This window comes from Diabrotica undecimpunctata, chromosome 4 (genome assembly GCF_040954645.1).
Source record: "Diabrotica undecimpunctata isolate CICGRU chromosome 4, icDiaUnde3, whole genome shotgun sequence".
Lineage (NCBI taxonomy): Eukaryota > Metazoa > Arthropoda > Insecta > Coleoptera > Chrysomelidae > Diabrotica > Diabrotica undecimpunctata.
Window position 1 is genome coordinate 32,862,285 of NC_092806.1, and position 14,306 is coordinate 32,876,590.

Sequence of the window (14,306 nt, forward strand, 5' to 3'; positions counted from 1 at the left end):
TTTTATTAATGTTCCCGACCTATTTGAAAAGGAGGATGAGTCAATTAATATTACTGAAGTTGTCACACAACTTTTTCTGCAAAATTCTACTAATGTTACCTCTCACAGATCCGCCTTGATCTAGAGATAAGAAAGAAACACATTTTATAATATTAAAAAAATATTTATTAACATTTTATTTCAAAATAGTTATAAAAATACAAAAAATAAAACATTTACAATTCTAAATCACAAAAAAGAGATCAGTCCCTTTAATAGTTTTTTAACATACATATAACAATACTTTATTTATATCCAAATACATGTTAACAAAAAACATAATGTTTACTTATACATATAGTATGTCGATTATCGCTCTTTGCAAATCTAAATCTTATCAATTTGATGTGAGATATCTTACGTTAGATTAAAATTACACCTTTTAAAAACGTCTTAAAGGATAATATTGAAAATATTATTAGTGAAATATCTTATTCAGTCATATAAGTTAAATGCTGTTTTGATTTCTAGTCATAACCCGTACTTTTGATCGAGTAGAAGGAAATTTTGTTGTCTCCAGACTCAAAAATACCCAATTCATTTAGTTTTGCTTTTGGACTTTTTTTTTTAAATTCAATATTTTCGATAGCTCCTGGCTTCAGATCTACCTGTTTACCTACATTGCTAGATACCAAGCTAGTAAAAACGCAAACTCGCAAAAGTTTACGTCAGGCTGACACAAAATATGCTCCATGACTTGAATTTGTTAAAACAATTCACTTAATTGCGTTTAAAAAAATTATATCCTGTAAGATATAGAAGAAAGCTACAAGAAAACTATTTGTTCTGAATGATTTCATGTCGATTTCATATTAATAATAATTATTAAACTTTTTTTTTCAAAAGTATCAAACGAGAGAGAGGGTGAGAGAGAGAGATTTTGAGAAATTTCTGAATACCCAGAATGAACTTCGCGTATTTAAAAAGCCTGCGCCGATTGGAAAGCCTTCAGTGAAATACGCTTGTATTCGTTTTCTTAGTCATAAAAGTGTGAAAGCAGTTGAAATTAACAGTTAGTACGAAACATTTCGAGTGATGGAATGGTACGGAAGTGGGAAAAAACTTTCAAAGGTGGCCAAAGAGAATGTTCATATCGAGGAACAGAGGTTTAGTGCAGAAAGTCAATAATAAATTATAGAGAACACACGCTTACGATTTCTTGGTTATTAGATGTGTTCCCTCAAGTTTCAAGAAGTGTTAGCTACGATATTGTTACCGAACGTGTAAACTATTAAAAAATCTGCTCATGATGAGTATCAAAATGTTGACTAATGCGCAAAAAGCACAGGTTTGGGCAGGGCCTTAACTTTTCTTCATCGTTATGATGCCATAGGTGGCGATTATTTAAGCCAGATGTCACAGAGAATGTAAAGTTAGGGTACAAGGGGATCTTTCAGAACCATTTATAACCAACAGAAGGCTGCGCCAGGGAGATGAGCTATCATGCAAGCTGATATAGCATATGCTGATGATATAGTGATCATTGGAAGAACCCGAAATGAGTAGTTGAAGCTTTCATATGTATCAAAAACGCCGCAGAAAACATCTTCTGATTAACACCTAGGAAACTAAATATATACCGGCTATATCAAGAATGTAACAAAATAAATTAGAGTTGCAATACGAAACTATAGAGACGGTGGAAGAATTTTGCTACTTAGGGTCACTGGTAGACTGCAAAAACAACACATACATAGAAATAAGAAAAATAATATGTGTGGCTAATCGCTGTTATTTTGGCCTAATAGGTACTCAACTAAGGACGAGAGATATGTCAAGAGCAACATAGTGCACACTTTATTATAAAACAATAATACGCCCAGTGCTCACTTACGGATCGGAAACATCGACGATAACAACTCGAGATGAAGAGTTACTACGAATCTTTGAAAGAAAAGTATTGAGGATCATATATGGCGGAGTTAACGAACAGGGTCCGTGGAGAAGGCAAGATAATTTCGGACTCTAAATTTTTGGTGAGGCAGATATTGTGAAAACCATCAAAATAAACTGCCTAAAGATGGGTAAACCATGCGGATGGATGAAAGTGATCCTGCTAAAATAGCCATGTTACATAGGCCGGTCGGAAGAAGAAGGACGACGTGCGGGACGACTTAAGGAAGAGTGTAGTAAGGGAATGGAAAAGACAGACAATCAATAGTCAATAGATACGGAATAATGTTTTGAGGCAGGCCAGATCTCACGAAGGACTGTAACGCCATGATGATGATGTCACAGATGATGAAATATGGATGGCCTAAGTTCATTCCTAAATAATACAACAATTAAACATCGCCTAAGAAAGAGAAGCTTTAGCAGAATTTGAGTCCGGAAAATCACTTGTTAAATATTTGGCTTGTGGTCAGCAAACGAACTCGGGATCACAACATTATTTGTATATATATATATATATATATATATATATATATATATATATATATATATATATATATATATATAGAATGAGGGAGACGGACAGCTATCGCTAGACGGAAGGCATTGGCCTTCTCCCGGTATGCGGGACAAGATGGAACAAGGAATGACCAGAAGCAAACAAGCAAGTCAGTCATCCACAGACATTGAAACTGGTAGATCATTTGTATGGTCTACTTCTGCTAGAGTTGAAATAACGATCATATACAATATCATGGCAAGAGGGGACGTTAAATGTAACGATCCATATGATAATCTGATTTAAAAAAAACAGTTGATTGAGAAAGGTGTATATCTGGCACGGCATAAAATAAAAGATAACCAGAAAACCAAGCTTTGGAGATGTATGTAAGCAATGTGCATGTCCACCATGATACATGATGTAGAAACAACGACATCAATTTCACACAAAATCAACACAAACAAAAGTAATGAAGCTGGAATACTAAAAATAATTTCAATCACTAAAAATTTTCAGTTACAAGATGGTATGTTGATAATAAAAAAGATAATGATAAAGAAAACAAACTGTACTACTCGCGACGTTCAGATGTGTACGAAAATGTCTGGAAGATACTCCAGCATACCAGGTCACCTACGGCTCGATAACACGGAAAGAGTCCCACCAGAGCTCAATCTTTTTGATAGCGTAGGTATCTGGGATGAGTGAATTTTTCCCTTAGAGGAAGTGAGCCGTATGGCTAAATCTGGAAGAAAACAATAAAATTGAAATAAACACAAGCAAATCTAAACTTAGGATATCTAGTTTCATTGGTAAGATTGTATAATAATGATCGCAGAAAATGTATATCTACTGAATACAATTCAGTAAAAATAGGCAATATTGCATATATAAAACAAAGTTATATAGGACTGATTACAAGCCAGACAATGTATGCGGATGAGCAAAATGCCATAAGCTGTACAAAGCTAGGTTGTAAAATGTAACAACAGTTTACAATATTCTAGAATTCAGCAATACACGGCATTTAAAAAACTTATCTATTACAATAATATCTACTAAAATAGTCATTGAGATTTTTCCTTTTATCAACAGTTTTTAGAAGTTTTCTGATTCAGATATTTATTTAGATAGGTAGATTACCTTTAGATATTATGCTTAGATCAACGGGTTCAAACGCAAGTTTGAAGTTGAAAGCTCATGAAAAGGCAGTATTTGTCTTTTCATGAGCTTCTCTAAGTTTAATATCCAACACCATATTTACTACACTCCTCTGGATAAAAACCTGGTTAACCGCACTAAGCTTCTTTACTGTATCAGCAACACCTTTAAAGAACGAATCGATATCACTGTCATCAATTTTTACCGCAGTAGCATTATCCGCAGGTTTAGAAAAATCCAATAAAGCACTTAGGAAATGGCCGTAGTTTTCCTCTTGACCCAAATTCACATTTAAGAAATATGTTGGATCGACTGGCTCACTTTTTTCACTAACTTCTTCTTTTATTTTGATGGATTCCTCCGATTTTATTTTGCTGGTTGTTGGAAAACTTATCGCTAGAAATGGAGAAAGAAATGTCATGCAGTTGCTATAACGCCAGTTTTTACGAGGTTTAAGGATATACCCACTACTGACTGCCATTTTGTATTTAATTTCTTTGACGTAAGAGTCTCGTAAACTTTTCCATCGCATGCGGACTGTTTTAACTAAAAAAAAAAAGAAAATAACGAAACTTATATACTGTAACAGTAAAATCAATTTATCTGGTAACATAAATAAACAAATAACAAGGAGAAAGCTCGCCGTGAAATCTTCTAACCATATTACCAACTATTTTGTACCAAATGAAAGATTGTAGACATAACATTGTTGACTAAAACAAAAGTTACCAAGGAAATCAAAAATAATGCAAATACGAAGAACATTTCAGGTATTCAGTTATCAAATTCTGAAATAGTTACTTTAGAAAAAATTTAGTGATATATGAGACATGTACCAAAACATTACGATCTTGGTTTACAATGTCGAAATGCTTTATTCTTCGTTATCCAGCTAGTGAAACCATTCTAAGTAATCTCAATGCATATATTGATCCGCTTCAAATTATCGGTTAGAGTTATCCAAACAAAATATTTCGGAGTACAGTTAAACGACAATCTTCTATTGTAAACCTTACACGTTCCATATTATTCAATATTGTGCTGGAAGATCACTCAAAACGCGGGTCAGTGTGAGTATGATCATTTTTAAACCGATTAAATCTTCCTTAAATCTGACGTGTTTCTGTTGATCATTCTCATTTCAACCTTTCTATGTAGGCACAATTTACACAAAGCAATTTGGGATGCATGAATTATTTCGAAAGACTCATCAAATTTGCTTTTAGGTCTTTTAGATCTATAACTCCAACGCTCACTACTCGGACTAGAGGACTAGAACTATTTGGATCTTTGTCCCTCATGTCAAATTGTAAACTTGTCACTCCGGGAACAACAAGGATTAGATGAAAAACAATTATTACATTAGACTCAAAGGAAAGCTCAATTGGGAATAAAGTTAAGTGATGTCGAAAAAGTAACTACTATTATGTTTTATACTATCCAATACCCTAAGTATCTAATAACAAACCGAGAATTATATATCGTTACTTCGTTATTCTAAATACTTCGGTATTTTGTTTACATGGTAGGCGACATTATCTGTTATTAATGGTCTCGTTACTTTTTGAATATTAGCCGCACTCTTTCAGCAAATTTTGTTTATGAATGATCTCATCGCACACTCAGCAGAAACAATTTATAGTCTTAGGCCGATAAGATTTGTTTATTTAGATTCCTCGTGACTAAATTAAAATGGGAAAAAAATTGAATTATTAAGTGGGTATCCGTAACAATTATATTTTTTATTAGCTACGGTGACATATTTAAAAAAATATGGATACGATATTACTGTCGGCGTCGCAATGCAAGAATATTATTTTTATGATTAGAGGGCGGCTATTCTCAAAATATGGACAATTAATTTCAGAGCGAAGAATTCGTCTGCTGGAAAAGAATGTACAAAAGATTTTATTTTTACATTGTAATTATGACCTCTGAGCACGTGTCAAATGTGTTTTTTAAATGAATATTTTGATTCGGTATGTATGTTTATGGTATTGTTTGTAATGCGCATAAATCCAGTTTTTCAAATTTTTATACATATTTTTTTGCGTCTCATAGAGTCTTTAAGCATATATCCGAACTACTATACTCGCTAAAACCACACTCGCTAAAACCACACTCAGTCCTAACTGCAAGACGCAAGAGTCTCGCAGGCTTAGTCTTGTTCTTGCTTAAATCTTGCACGGTCAGTCTTAGTCTTGGTCTTGCTAAAATTAGGCGGTCTTGGTCTTGCAAAAACGCAAGAACAAGACCAAGACCGATTTTGGGCGACACTACTTTCATTAGCTTTCTAATGTCAGGGCCTACAAAACCACCTTCTTCAATCTCCGCAGATAAATTGAAAAATTCAGATCGAAGATGCTGATAACTCGCAAAAGTATATTCTGATCTGTGGGTCCGAATGTGTCAAATTTTGCCAGCCTGTGTAATCGACCTCAAAAATAGAATAATTTTAAAACTCCCATACGTTTGTCATAACCCACCCACCCAACGGTAATTGTACGGCTAAGACCATGATGGTCACTGTCTTTTTAAATTTGACTAAAACATGATTTGGGATCATAACATTCACTAAAACCAGTACAAATAAAAGACTATAATGACAAAAAATAAATATATTGCAGTTGTACTTTGTATTTTCGATACTGACCTATACTGCCAAAATGCTAATACAGAGTTACAGACTGCCAAAATAAAAAAAGATCCACCAACAAAAGTATGAAAATTATTTTAACGATGGTCGGAGAAACAACGAAACACCACGTCAGTATGTCATGCAGCATATTATACAGAGGTGAGACGGTAGTTAAAAAATAGGTACCACAAGAATTGGCAGCAAAGTGAATATCTTAAATTTAAATATTTAACAATGTTTGGAACAAATAACTTTTCTTTAAAATCAAACTTTCTATTTTGCTCGACGAAATCATATAATAAAACAAATTATTTTGGAATTTTTAAAAAGTACGAAGAGGAAAATTTAATATGGAATGGATGACTCAGCATAAATGTGTTTTTATTTCTTCTGTCTACCGTTATGTTAGGATACCAACAAAACCTATATTCTTTTAAAAATATAGAGAGAAATAGTGTAAACAGAGAAGCAGAAGTACTAGAGAGATGGACAGAATATTTTGATGAATTACTAAATGGCAAGGACAGAAGATGTAGAAGACAATTCAGCCAGCAAATAAATAATCAAGGAAATAATAAAAAAACTGCCAAAAACAGATATGCTGAATTATGGCGAAAAAAACTCAATTTATGGATATAGTAAATCATAATGGAGTCATGGATAACAAAACGAATACCAGAAGATTGAAAGGAAGCAAATATTTGTTTAGGCATATTTAAATATTAGACAAAAAAGGCGACAAAACAGAATACACATTACTAAAAATCCTATATAAATAATAGGCGGATATTAATGTGTGTTTAGACGAGTAAAAAGCACAACGGACCAAATATTCGTAATCAGAGAAATACAAGCAGAAAGCTATAAACATAAACTACCAACGAGAACACGATTCATCGACTTCAAGCAGGCATATGATCAAACATTGGACCAATTTATAATAAGCGAAGGAGTAAGGCAGAGCGATCGTTTATCATCATTACTCTCTAATTTATGCATAGAAAAAGTAATACGAGAAGCCAAAATCGCTAGAAAAGAACTCCTATGCCAAAGAACACACCAAGTATTGGCATTCGCGGGAAATGCGGTTTTGCTGGCAAGAGGAAAAAAATAAATACAGATGTACATAGACTGACCAAAGCAGCAAAAAAATGGGACTGATCATAAATGAAACCCAAACAAAATGTGTAGAATATACACAGATGGAAAATTCAAAAATGGAGAAAAGTTTTAAGTAGTAAAATCATACGAATTCGAAATAGTAGAAAGATTCACTAACTAGGGAAGCACATTTTGCGCTGAATATCCTATTACAAAATATGTAATTGCATGCTTTCTGGACTTCAAAAAGGCATTCGATACAGTACAGCATGTAAAATTAACGCAGATGCTTAAAAATACAAGAACAGATCACAAAGATATTCGTGTCATTAAAAATCTGTACTGGGATCATACTATCGTAAAAATTGGAGACAACTATAAGGACGAAATCTCCATACAACGAGGAGTCAGACAGGGTTGCATTTTGTCCCCAACATTGTTCAATGTTGTGCCATATGGAAAATGGTTCGCCATATGGAAAAAAAATCAACGGAGAACTACTTAATGTAGGTAATTAGATACGCAGCGCAGGGGATACAGTAATTCTGACAGAAAATATTTTTTTGACAGAAAACAAAACGAAATTTTTAGTCTTTAGTCTTAACCCACATACAGATGCAGAGCTTCAATTAACTGGAGTCCGAGTTGAAAAAGTTCACAAAATTACATATTTGGGAACTGTCATAACGGACCAACAATAGAACTAAGACAACGAATTGTTAAGTGCTATATTTGGTCAGTACTTTTATATGGAGGATAAGTGTGGACACTAAAAGTATCAAGCACGAACAGAATTGAAGCATTGGAAATGTGGATTCATAGACGGATGTCCAAGATATCTTCGACAGCAAGAAAAACTAATGAGGAAGTACTAAGGAGGGTCAACAAAAATAAAAAATTGCTAAAGACTGTTAAGCACCGGAAAACGTCTTATCTGGGACAAACAGTGTCAAAATAGAAGGCCATGGAGGTGTAGGAAGAAAACAGGTTTCTTGGGAAACAGGTTAAAAACATTTGTGAATAGAACAGATATCAAATGCAAGACAATTATTCCATGTGGCAGAAGATTGAGAAGCCTTCGCAATGGAGATCGCCAACTTCGGATAATTCTGTTATGGCACGTTAAGAAGAAGAAGGATTCATGTAACTGGGAGCAGCAGCAGCAATCGTACGTAAACAGAATATAAAAAATAGAAACTAAAATAATGACGAGCAATGGGAGCTTACACGCGCTTAATGGAATGTTGAAAAGCAAGTATTTATCAAGAAAGGAAAAACTACAGCTATACAAAACAATAGTAACAGACTGCGGTGACGATATTAAAAGAACTGCAGGGCCAATGTGGAAACGTCTTACAAACAACAGAGATGAATTTCGAGAATTAGGAGAGGCCTATATTCGGCAATCCGAATAGAGAAGAGGGCTTAAAAAAACAGACTGCAGTGAGACATGGACAATTGCAAAAAATAAACAAAATTTACTGAAAAACTGGGAAAGAAATATTCTGAGGAAGCTATATGGGGAACAATAAAAACAGCACATGGATGAGAAGATTAAATGACGAGTTAAAGGAATCAAACAAACATAATAGGAGTGATAAAGCCACATATACTTAGATGGCGAGAAGGGATCACGAACACGAGAACTCAAAAATGGTTCCTAACCTACATTATAGCCTAAAAGAGAAAAGAACGACCTAGAAATAGACTATATGACAATGAGGTCTTAAAAGAAAAACAAATAACAGAAAGTGGGGAAAAATCACAAATTAAGTCATGGAAAAGCTCAGTACATGAAGCAAGAACAAACATTTTACGCCCTGGACCTTTAAATTCCTATATTTAATATGGTAGCAAACAGTGCAGAATACTCTTAATTTATCCTGGCTGAATGGATCAAGCAATCTAAAGCAATGAAAAGAAAACGTTTGCCTGTAATTAATCTGATATAGGAAATATATTTCTATTTCTCAGAAGGTACCACGAGAATGAATGAAATGGTAACCTGATTAAGACTTTCACGGATATAAGAAAGTCAACATTAGGTATAGCTAGAAGCAGAATTTTATAACAAAATCTACATGATCCTCGTTTATGTACTTAAGGGTTAAAAGAATCGATAAATAATATTGATGCAGATATATAAAAAAGCAAGATGCTCAAATGGGGGGATAAAAGGAAGATCAATAAAATAATGGTATGATGCGAAGAAAGGAAAATATGTACTTATTGTGAAATTTTTATTTCAAGATCATAAAAAATGGCAATAGAACTAAGATTTTTGGTTCGTATTTTCTCATAATGCCAAATAAATAATTTAATAAATAATAATTTAATGAATCGCTAATAAATAAAAAATTACACTATTGCATATTCCTGTACAAATATATAAAATACGAATCATGATAAAATAATTAACAGATCATTTAAAGAACGGTTCCTTTTTCACGTATTCGGTCCCACCTCAAGCGTCTTTTGCAAAAACAACTCCATGCAAAAATAAAATGAAACAGTTATCCGGTTTACAACCTCCACGTAGTACTCAGGTAGGTAGGCACTAAGCTACAGCTACAAGCACACTTTCTCGTCGCAAGCAGCAACCAAACGTTTTACCCACCACCACATTCAGTAACTTTAATAACTACACACTGAAAGAAATTTAAAGAATATATCAATAATACTCACTTGAGTGCTCGTCAGTTTGTTTCCTCATTTTAAAAGCGATGTCTTTCCACAACGCCGCCTTTAAAATTTTATTTTTGAAGTTTCTTTGGGAACTATCATACAATTCGGGATATCTCTTCACTTCCTCTATTAATTTCATATCGTAATCCATGTTTTCCCCCATGATTTTAGCGACACGACGCTAGAACTGTTTATTGAGTCGTACCTGCCTCTATGTCAACAGGTTGGCATCTACTGGCGTCAGCGTTGAAAACACGGCGGAGATGCGGAGAAAGCGTTGTCTTTCGACCGAAGGCGGTACGATCAGCACGGCCTGTTTACATCACGGGTGGCGCCGACGCGGTACTGCTCGTTTACCTACCACGTAAAAGAACAGTAACGAAAGGGTCAAGCAAAAAAACAAGGGTACTACGAATTTGTTTAAAAAAAATCAATATTTTTTAAGTCTCCTTATATAAATAAGTAATACATTATGACAATATTGTCGATACTATAGTAGGTCCGTTGGTTTTTTGCACAAACGTCATCATTCAATTTATATGATTCAAGTCAAACGTATGTCGTCGGCATGGGGATTAGAAAATAACTAAAATCTCTGAGGAAGTTTTTGAAGCTTTTTTGAATATAATTTATTCGATTTTGAGAACCTCCTAATGTGATTTTCTAATTTTCATCTTCAATGTTGTTTAAAAACGATGTATATAGCATAACGATGTATATAGCTGATAATCAGAGCTGAAGAGTTGATTTGATTACTGATAAAACGATTTTAGTTAAGACTTGGTAATCAGAAGACTCAGGATCAGCTTGAGCCTCACACTGACTATTATTCACACACAAATAATTAAAAAGACTACATAAAGGTAACAATATTACGATACCCAGGTTACCCATATTTTCAAATTAAAGTGAGAGCAGAGAACAAGAATTTACCTGACAAAAAATGCAAATAAAGAAATGATATTAACATACGTCAGGGTTCAAATGAAGTAATAAGTAAGGATGCACATTATACGACACGGTATCCTGCTAGTGTCACTTAACCTCTTCTACTCAATTCCGAGTCTCACCACCAACCTGGTGAATACTGGAAACTGGGACCTGTGGAAGATTGTGGTAACCAATCCCAGTGGGAAGGATGATCAGAGGTAATGAGAGCGGAAGAAATGAACCTCCACTGAACAAGTGCACTGAGAGTATTATTGAATATCCTTGACCTCATGTGGAAAGTAAATGCTGTAATGAAATATCTATTTCAGTTATTATGTAAATTAACATATTTTTGAGGTCGGATTCGTTGTTGGAACCAGACAAAAACAAGCTATAATAGACTTCAAAGCTATCAATTTCAAAGGAAAATTCTCCAACTACAGCATTTTATAAATAGGCAATAAAATCAAATAAAAGAAAGCATTTTATGAAGAACTTGAAACGGGCTTACAGAAAATGCCCCAAAAATGACATAAAAATCATTGTCGGTGATATGAATGCGTAATGGCAAAACTTAGGGCAAGGATACCTACCGCAAAGAATTATAAGACTGATAGAACAGTTAAATACAGAATAGATACCTTAAAAAATACAAACAAATTAGAACGTTTTTTGGAAATCTTAGATACAAGATTGGGCATTATAGATGAAAATGAGTGTCGAAATTAATGAGAAATGGAAAAAAAATTACACTTTACAAAACCGCAGATGAGGTAATAGGCAAAGAACAACAAACACAACGAAATCGTTGGTTTACTGAAGCCAAAAATAAGGTATGCATTAAACTGCAGGCCAGAAGAACGAGAACATTTTTGGAAAAATACCGAGTAAACCGAAGAGAAGAAAGAGAGTGCACAGCTAAAAACAGGGTATACTTCGAAAAACCAATGAAAGATATCAAAGACCTGAACAGAGAAATGAAATATAGAAGCTTTTATACAAAATTAAAAGAACAAGGTATAAACCAAAAACAACTCACCGTAAAGACACAGATGGAACTCTATTAACAAAGAAGCAAGATATAATGAAACACTGGGCGGGACTACAAAATATTCTCTTAATTCTATGGTCTCGCCTAAAGCTGGGATCTGACAGAACGTTGAGCGGCGTTCTTCATCGACGAAGAGAATTAGAAAGTAAATAATAGAAAAAGACAAAATATAAAAACGAGAAGCAACGCAATGTGGAATACCGTTTTTACCCTCAATATTTGTGGTTTACGATCCCTGGAATAGGCAAAACTGTCTATTTATGGCCAGCGCGCCCAGTCCCGTTTGTGGGTAAATCAACACAGTTCAAAAGAAGTTGAAAGCTGATGTATATCACGTACTTACCTCTCCAACCAGTCCGACGTGACTAGGGACAGGTACAGTCAGCGTCGTGCTAATTTTACTATGGACTGGTCTAACGAAGTTGTGTTGGAATTTTTATCATTGTATAAATTACCCAACTTACCAAAATTTTTAACGCAATACTGGTGGTTAATACTAAACTTAACCCTCGAACTCGAGAGGAACATTCGCTCCATTGGGGTAGTTATCAAAAAGTAAATATTTATTAATTTCACACTAACATGGGGTGCCAACCGTATTCTCTTTTCTTTTCACTAATATCTATTTTTTTATTTGTCTTTGCCAACGTGAACCAGCGAAGAGCGTCTTTCCACGTCCTGTGAGATTTCAGATTAAGACCCAATACAGAGGATATAATAGGAAAATACCAAACTGGTTTCCGGACCTAAAGTCAACAATATATCTAATATCAAAACAGAGACTACTTCTGAAGAAGACAAAGGAATTTTGTATTGACACATACCATATCTATATTGATTTTAAATCTACTTATATAGTATAAACAGGAAGACCCTTTACAATATAATGTAAGAGTTAAGAATACCAAATTATTTGCTAAACTTATAATAGTTGTCCTCTGTTCGATATAAAAATTATATGAACTAAATCAATGGACGAATTATCTTTGCTAAAGATGCTACTTTGGTCTATCAAAACAACTAAAATCAAGGAATATCTAGAGAAGTCGTAAAACTCAACTCAATTCAACTTAACGAATTCCCTTGGAAAAGACCTCGGCTAATGGATATCGTCAGTTTTGATATTGTTTTCACCAGATATTTGAAGGTGAATTTTAGTCTTCCACTCTGTCATTATATGCTTTAAAAAGGTTACTATAATAATCATAGACTTTATATATTTCCAATATATCTATAAGCCATTCATGCGACACTGAATCAAAGGCCTTTTTGTAGTCAATGAAGCAGTAAAATGTTTTTTTTATGTATACCTCTTGCTGCTAGAATGCTGCTAGAATTGGCCAGATCTTGGGTGTTATTTTGATCCTTCGGAATTAAATAAGTGTTTCCCTGAGTAAAAAATTATGGTATTTCCTACGGATTAGAAATAACATGATTAATTAATATTGATAAAAACTTATGAACAACTCAAAACTTCTTTAGCCAGAAATTTTGAACTCCGCTAGTCCTGGAGATTTCCAATGTTCGCAATTTCTTCAGTGGTGAAGAGTTCGTAAGGATTATTACTGTAGTGTTGACAGTTGTTCGTCGTGTGTTCAATCCATCCAGAATTAGTGTTATGAGTAGCTGGCGTTGAAAGTTAATTTTCCCAAAACTCATGAATTTGTTCTTGGCTTGGGTACAATTTATTTTTATTTTGTACAGTGGAATTAAGCTTCCTATAAAACGCTTTCTCTGTATACTCAAAAAGTATATTGTCACATTTCCGGTTGTTACTAACTTTTTATCTGCTTAGACTGCCTGAATAAATGGAGAGTTTTTGTTTTAATGTGTCCAGACATTGTTAAGCTGTGTTGTTTTCTGCCTTGTCGGTCTGTTTTCATCGTAGTTCGTCAAGTTCCTCAGAGTTTCATTCGGATGATTTCTTATTTCGTTGAAGATTCCATACGCTTTCCCATTCATTTTATCTAGGATCACTACCCCTTTGGGGTCTCTGTATACGAACATTTAGGATACGTAGGTAGGAATATTTACAGTCTCCCTTATAATATAGTTTTGTGCTATTTGGATCTTCTTCCTGCTGATTTTACAGGTTTGACTCCAAGCTACTAATCCATATATGTTATGGCTGGTATGGTGATGCTGTTTGCCATTCTTAACTTCGTTTTCAGACTTACTTGCTATTTCTTCCAATAAGAGGTCTTAGCTTCGTAATATCCTTCTCTTAATGGTATGTATATCATTCTTTTGTTCATAAGCACTCCTAATTTTTATAGTTGAATTACCGAGTTTTCCAAGGTTAATTT

General features: G+C 34.1%; 1 protein-coding gene across 1 annotated transcript; it reads right to left on the bottom strand.

The window, feature by feature from the left end:
* Nucleotides 1-142: 142 nt before the first annotated feature.
* Nucleotides 143-10,305, bottom strand: LOC140439419 (uncharacterized). The gene is made up of 2 exons (XM_072529316.1): nt 10,020-10,305; nt 143-4,141 (listed from the first exon to the last, which is right to left on the bottom strand). Exons 1-2 carry the CDS (start codon nt 10,180-10,182, stop codon nt 3,633-3,635), a joined length of 672 nt encoding a protein of 223 aa, XP_072385417.1. The 5' UTR covers nt 10,183-10,305; the 3' UTR covers nt 143-3,632.
* Nucleotides 10,306-14,306: the final 4,001 nt, after the last annotated feature.

What these genes read in the sequence shown, in the direction of transcription:
- LOC140439419 (XM_072529316.1), bottom strand. Translation starts at nt 10,182, where the DNA reads ATGGGGGAAAACATGGATTACGATATGAAATTAATAGAGGAAGTGAAG. An exon ending in ACAAACTGACGAGCACTCAA is followed by an intron (nt 4,142 to 10,019) that starts GTGAGTATTATT and finishes TTTTTTTTTTAG; the next exon opens with TTAAAACAGTCCGCATGCGA.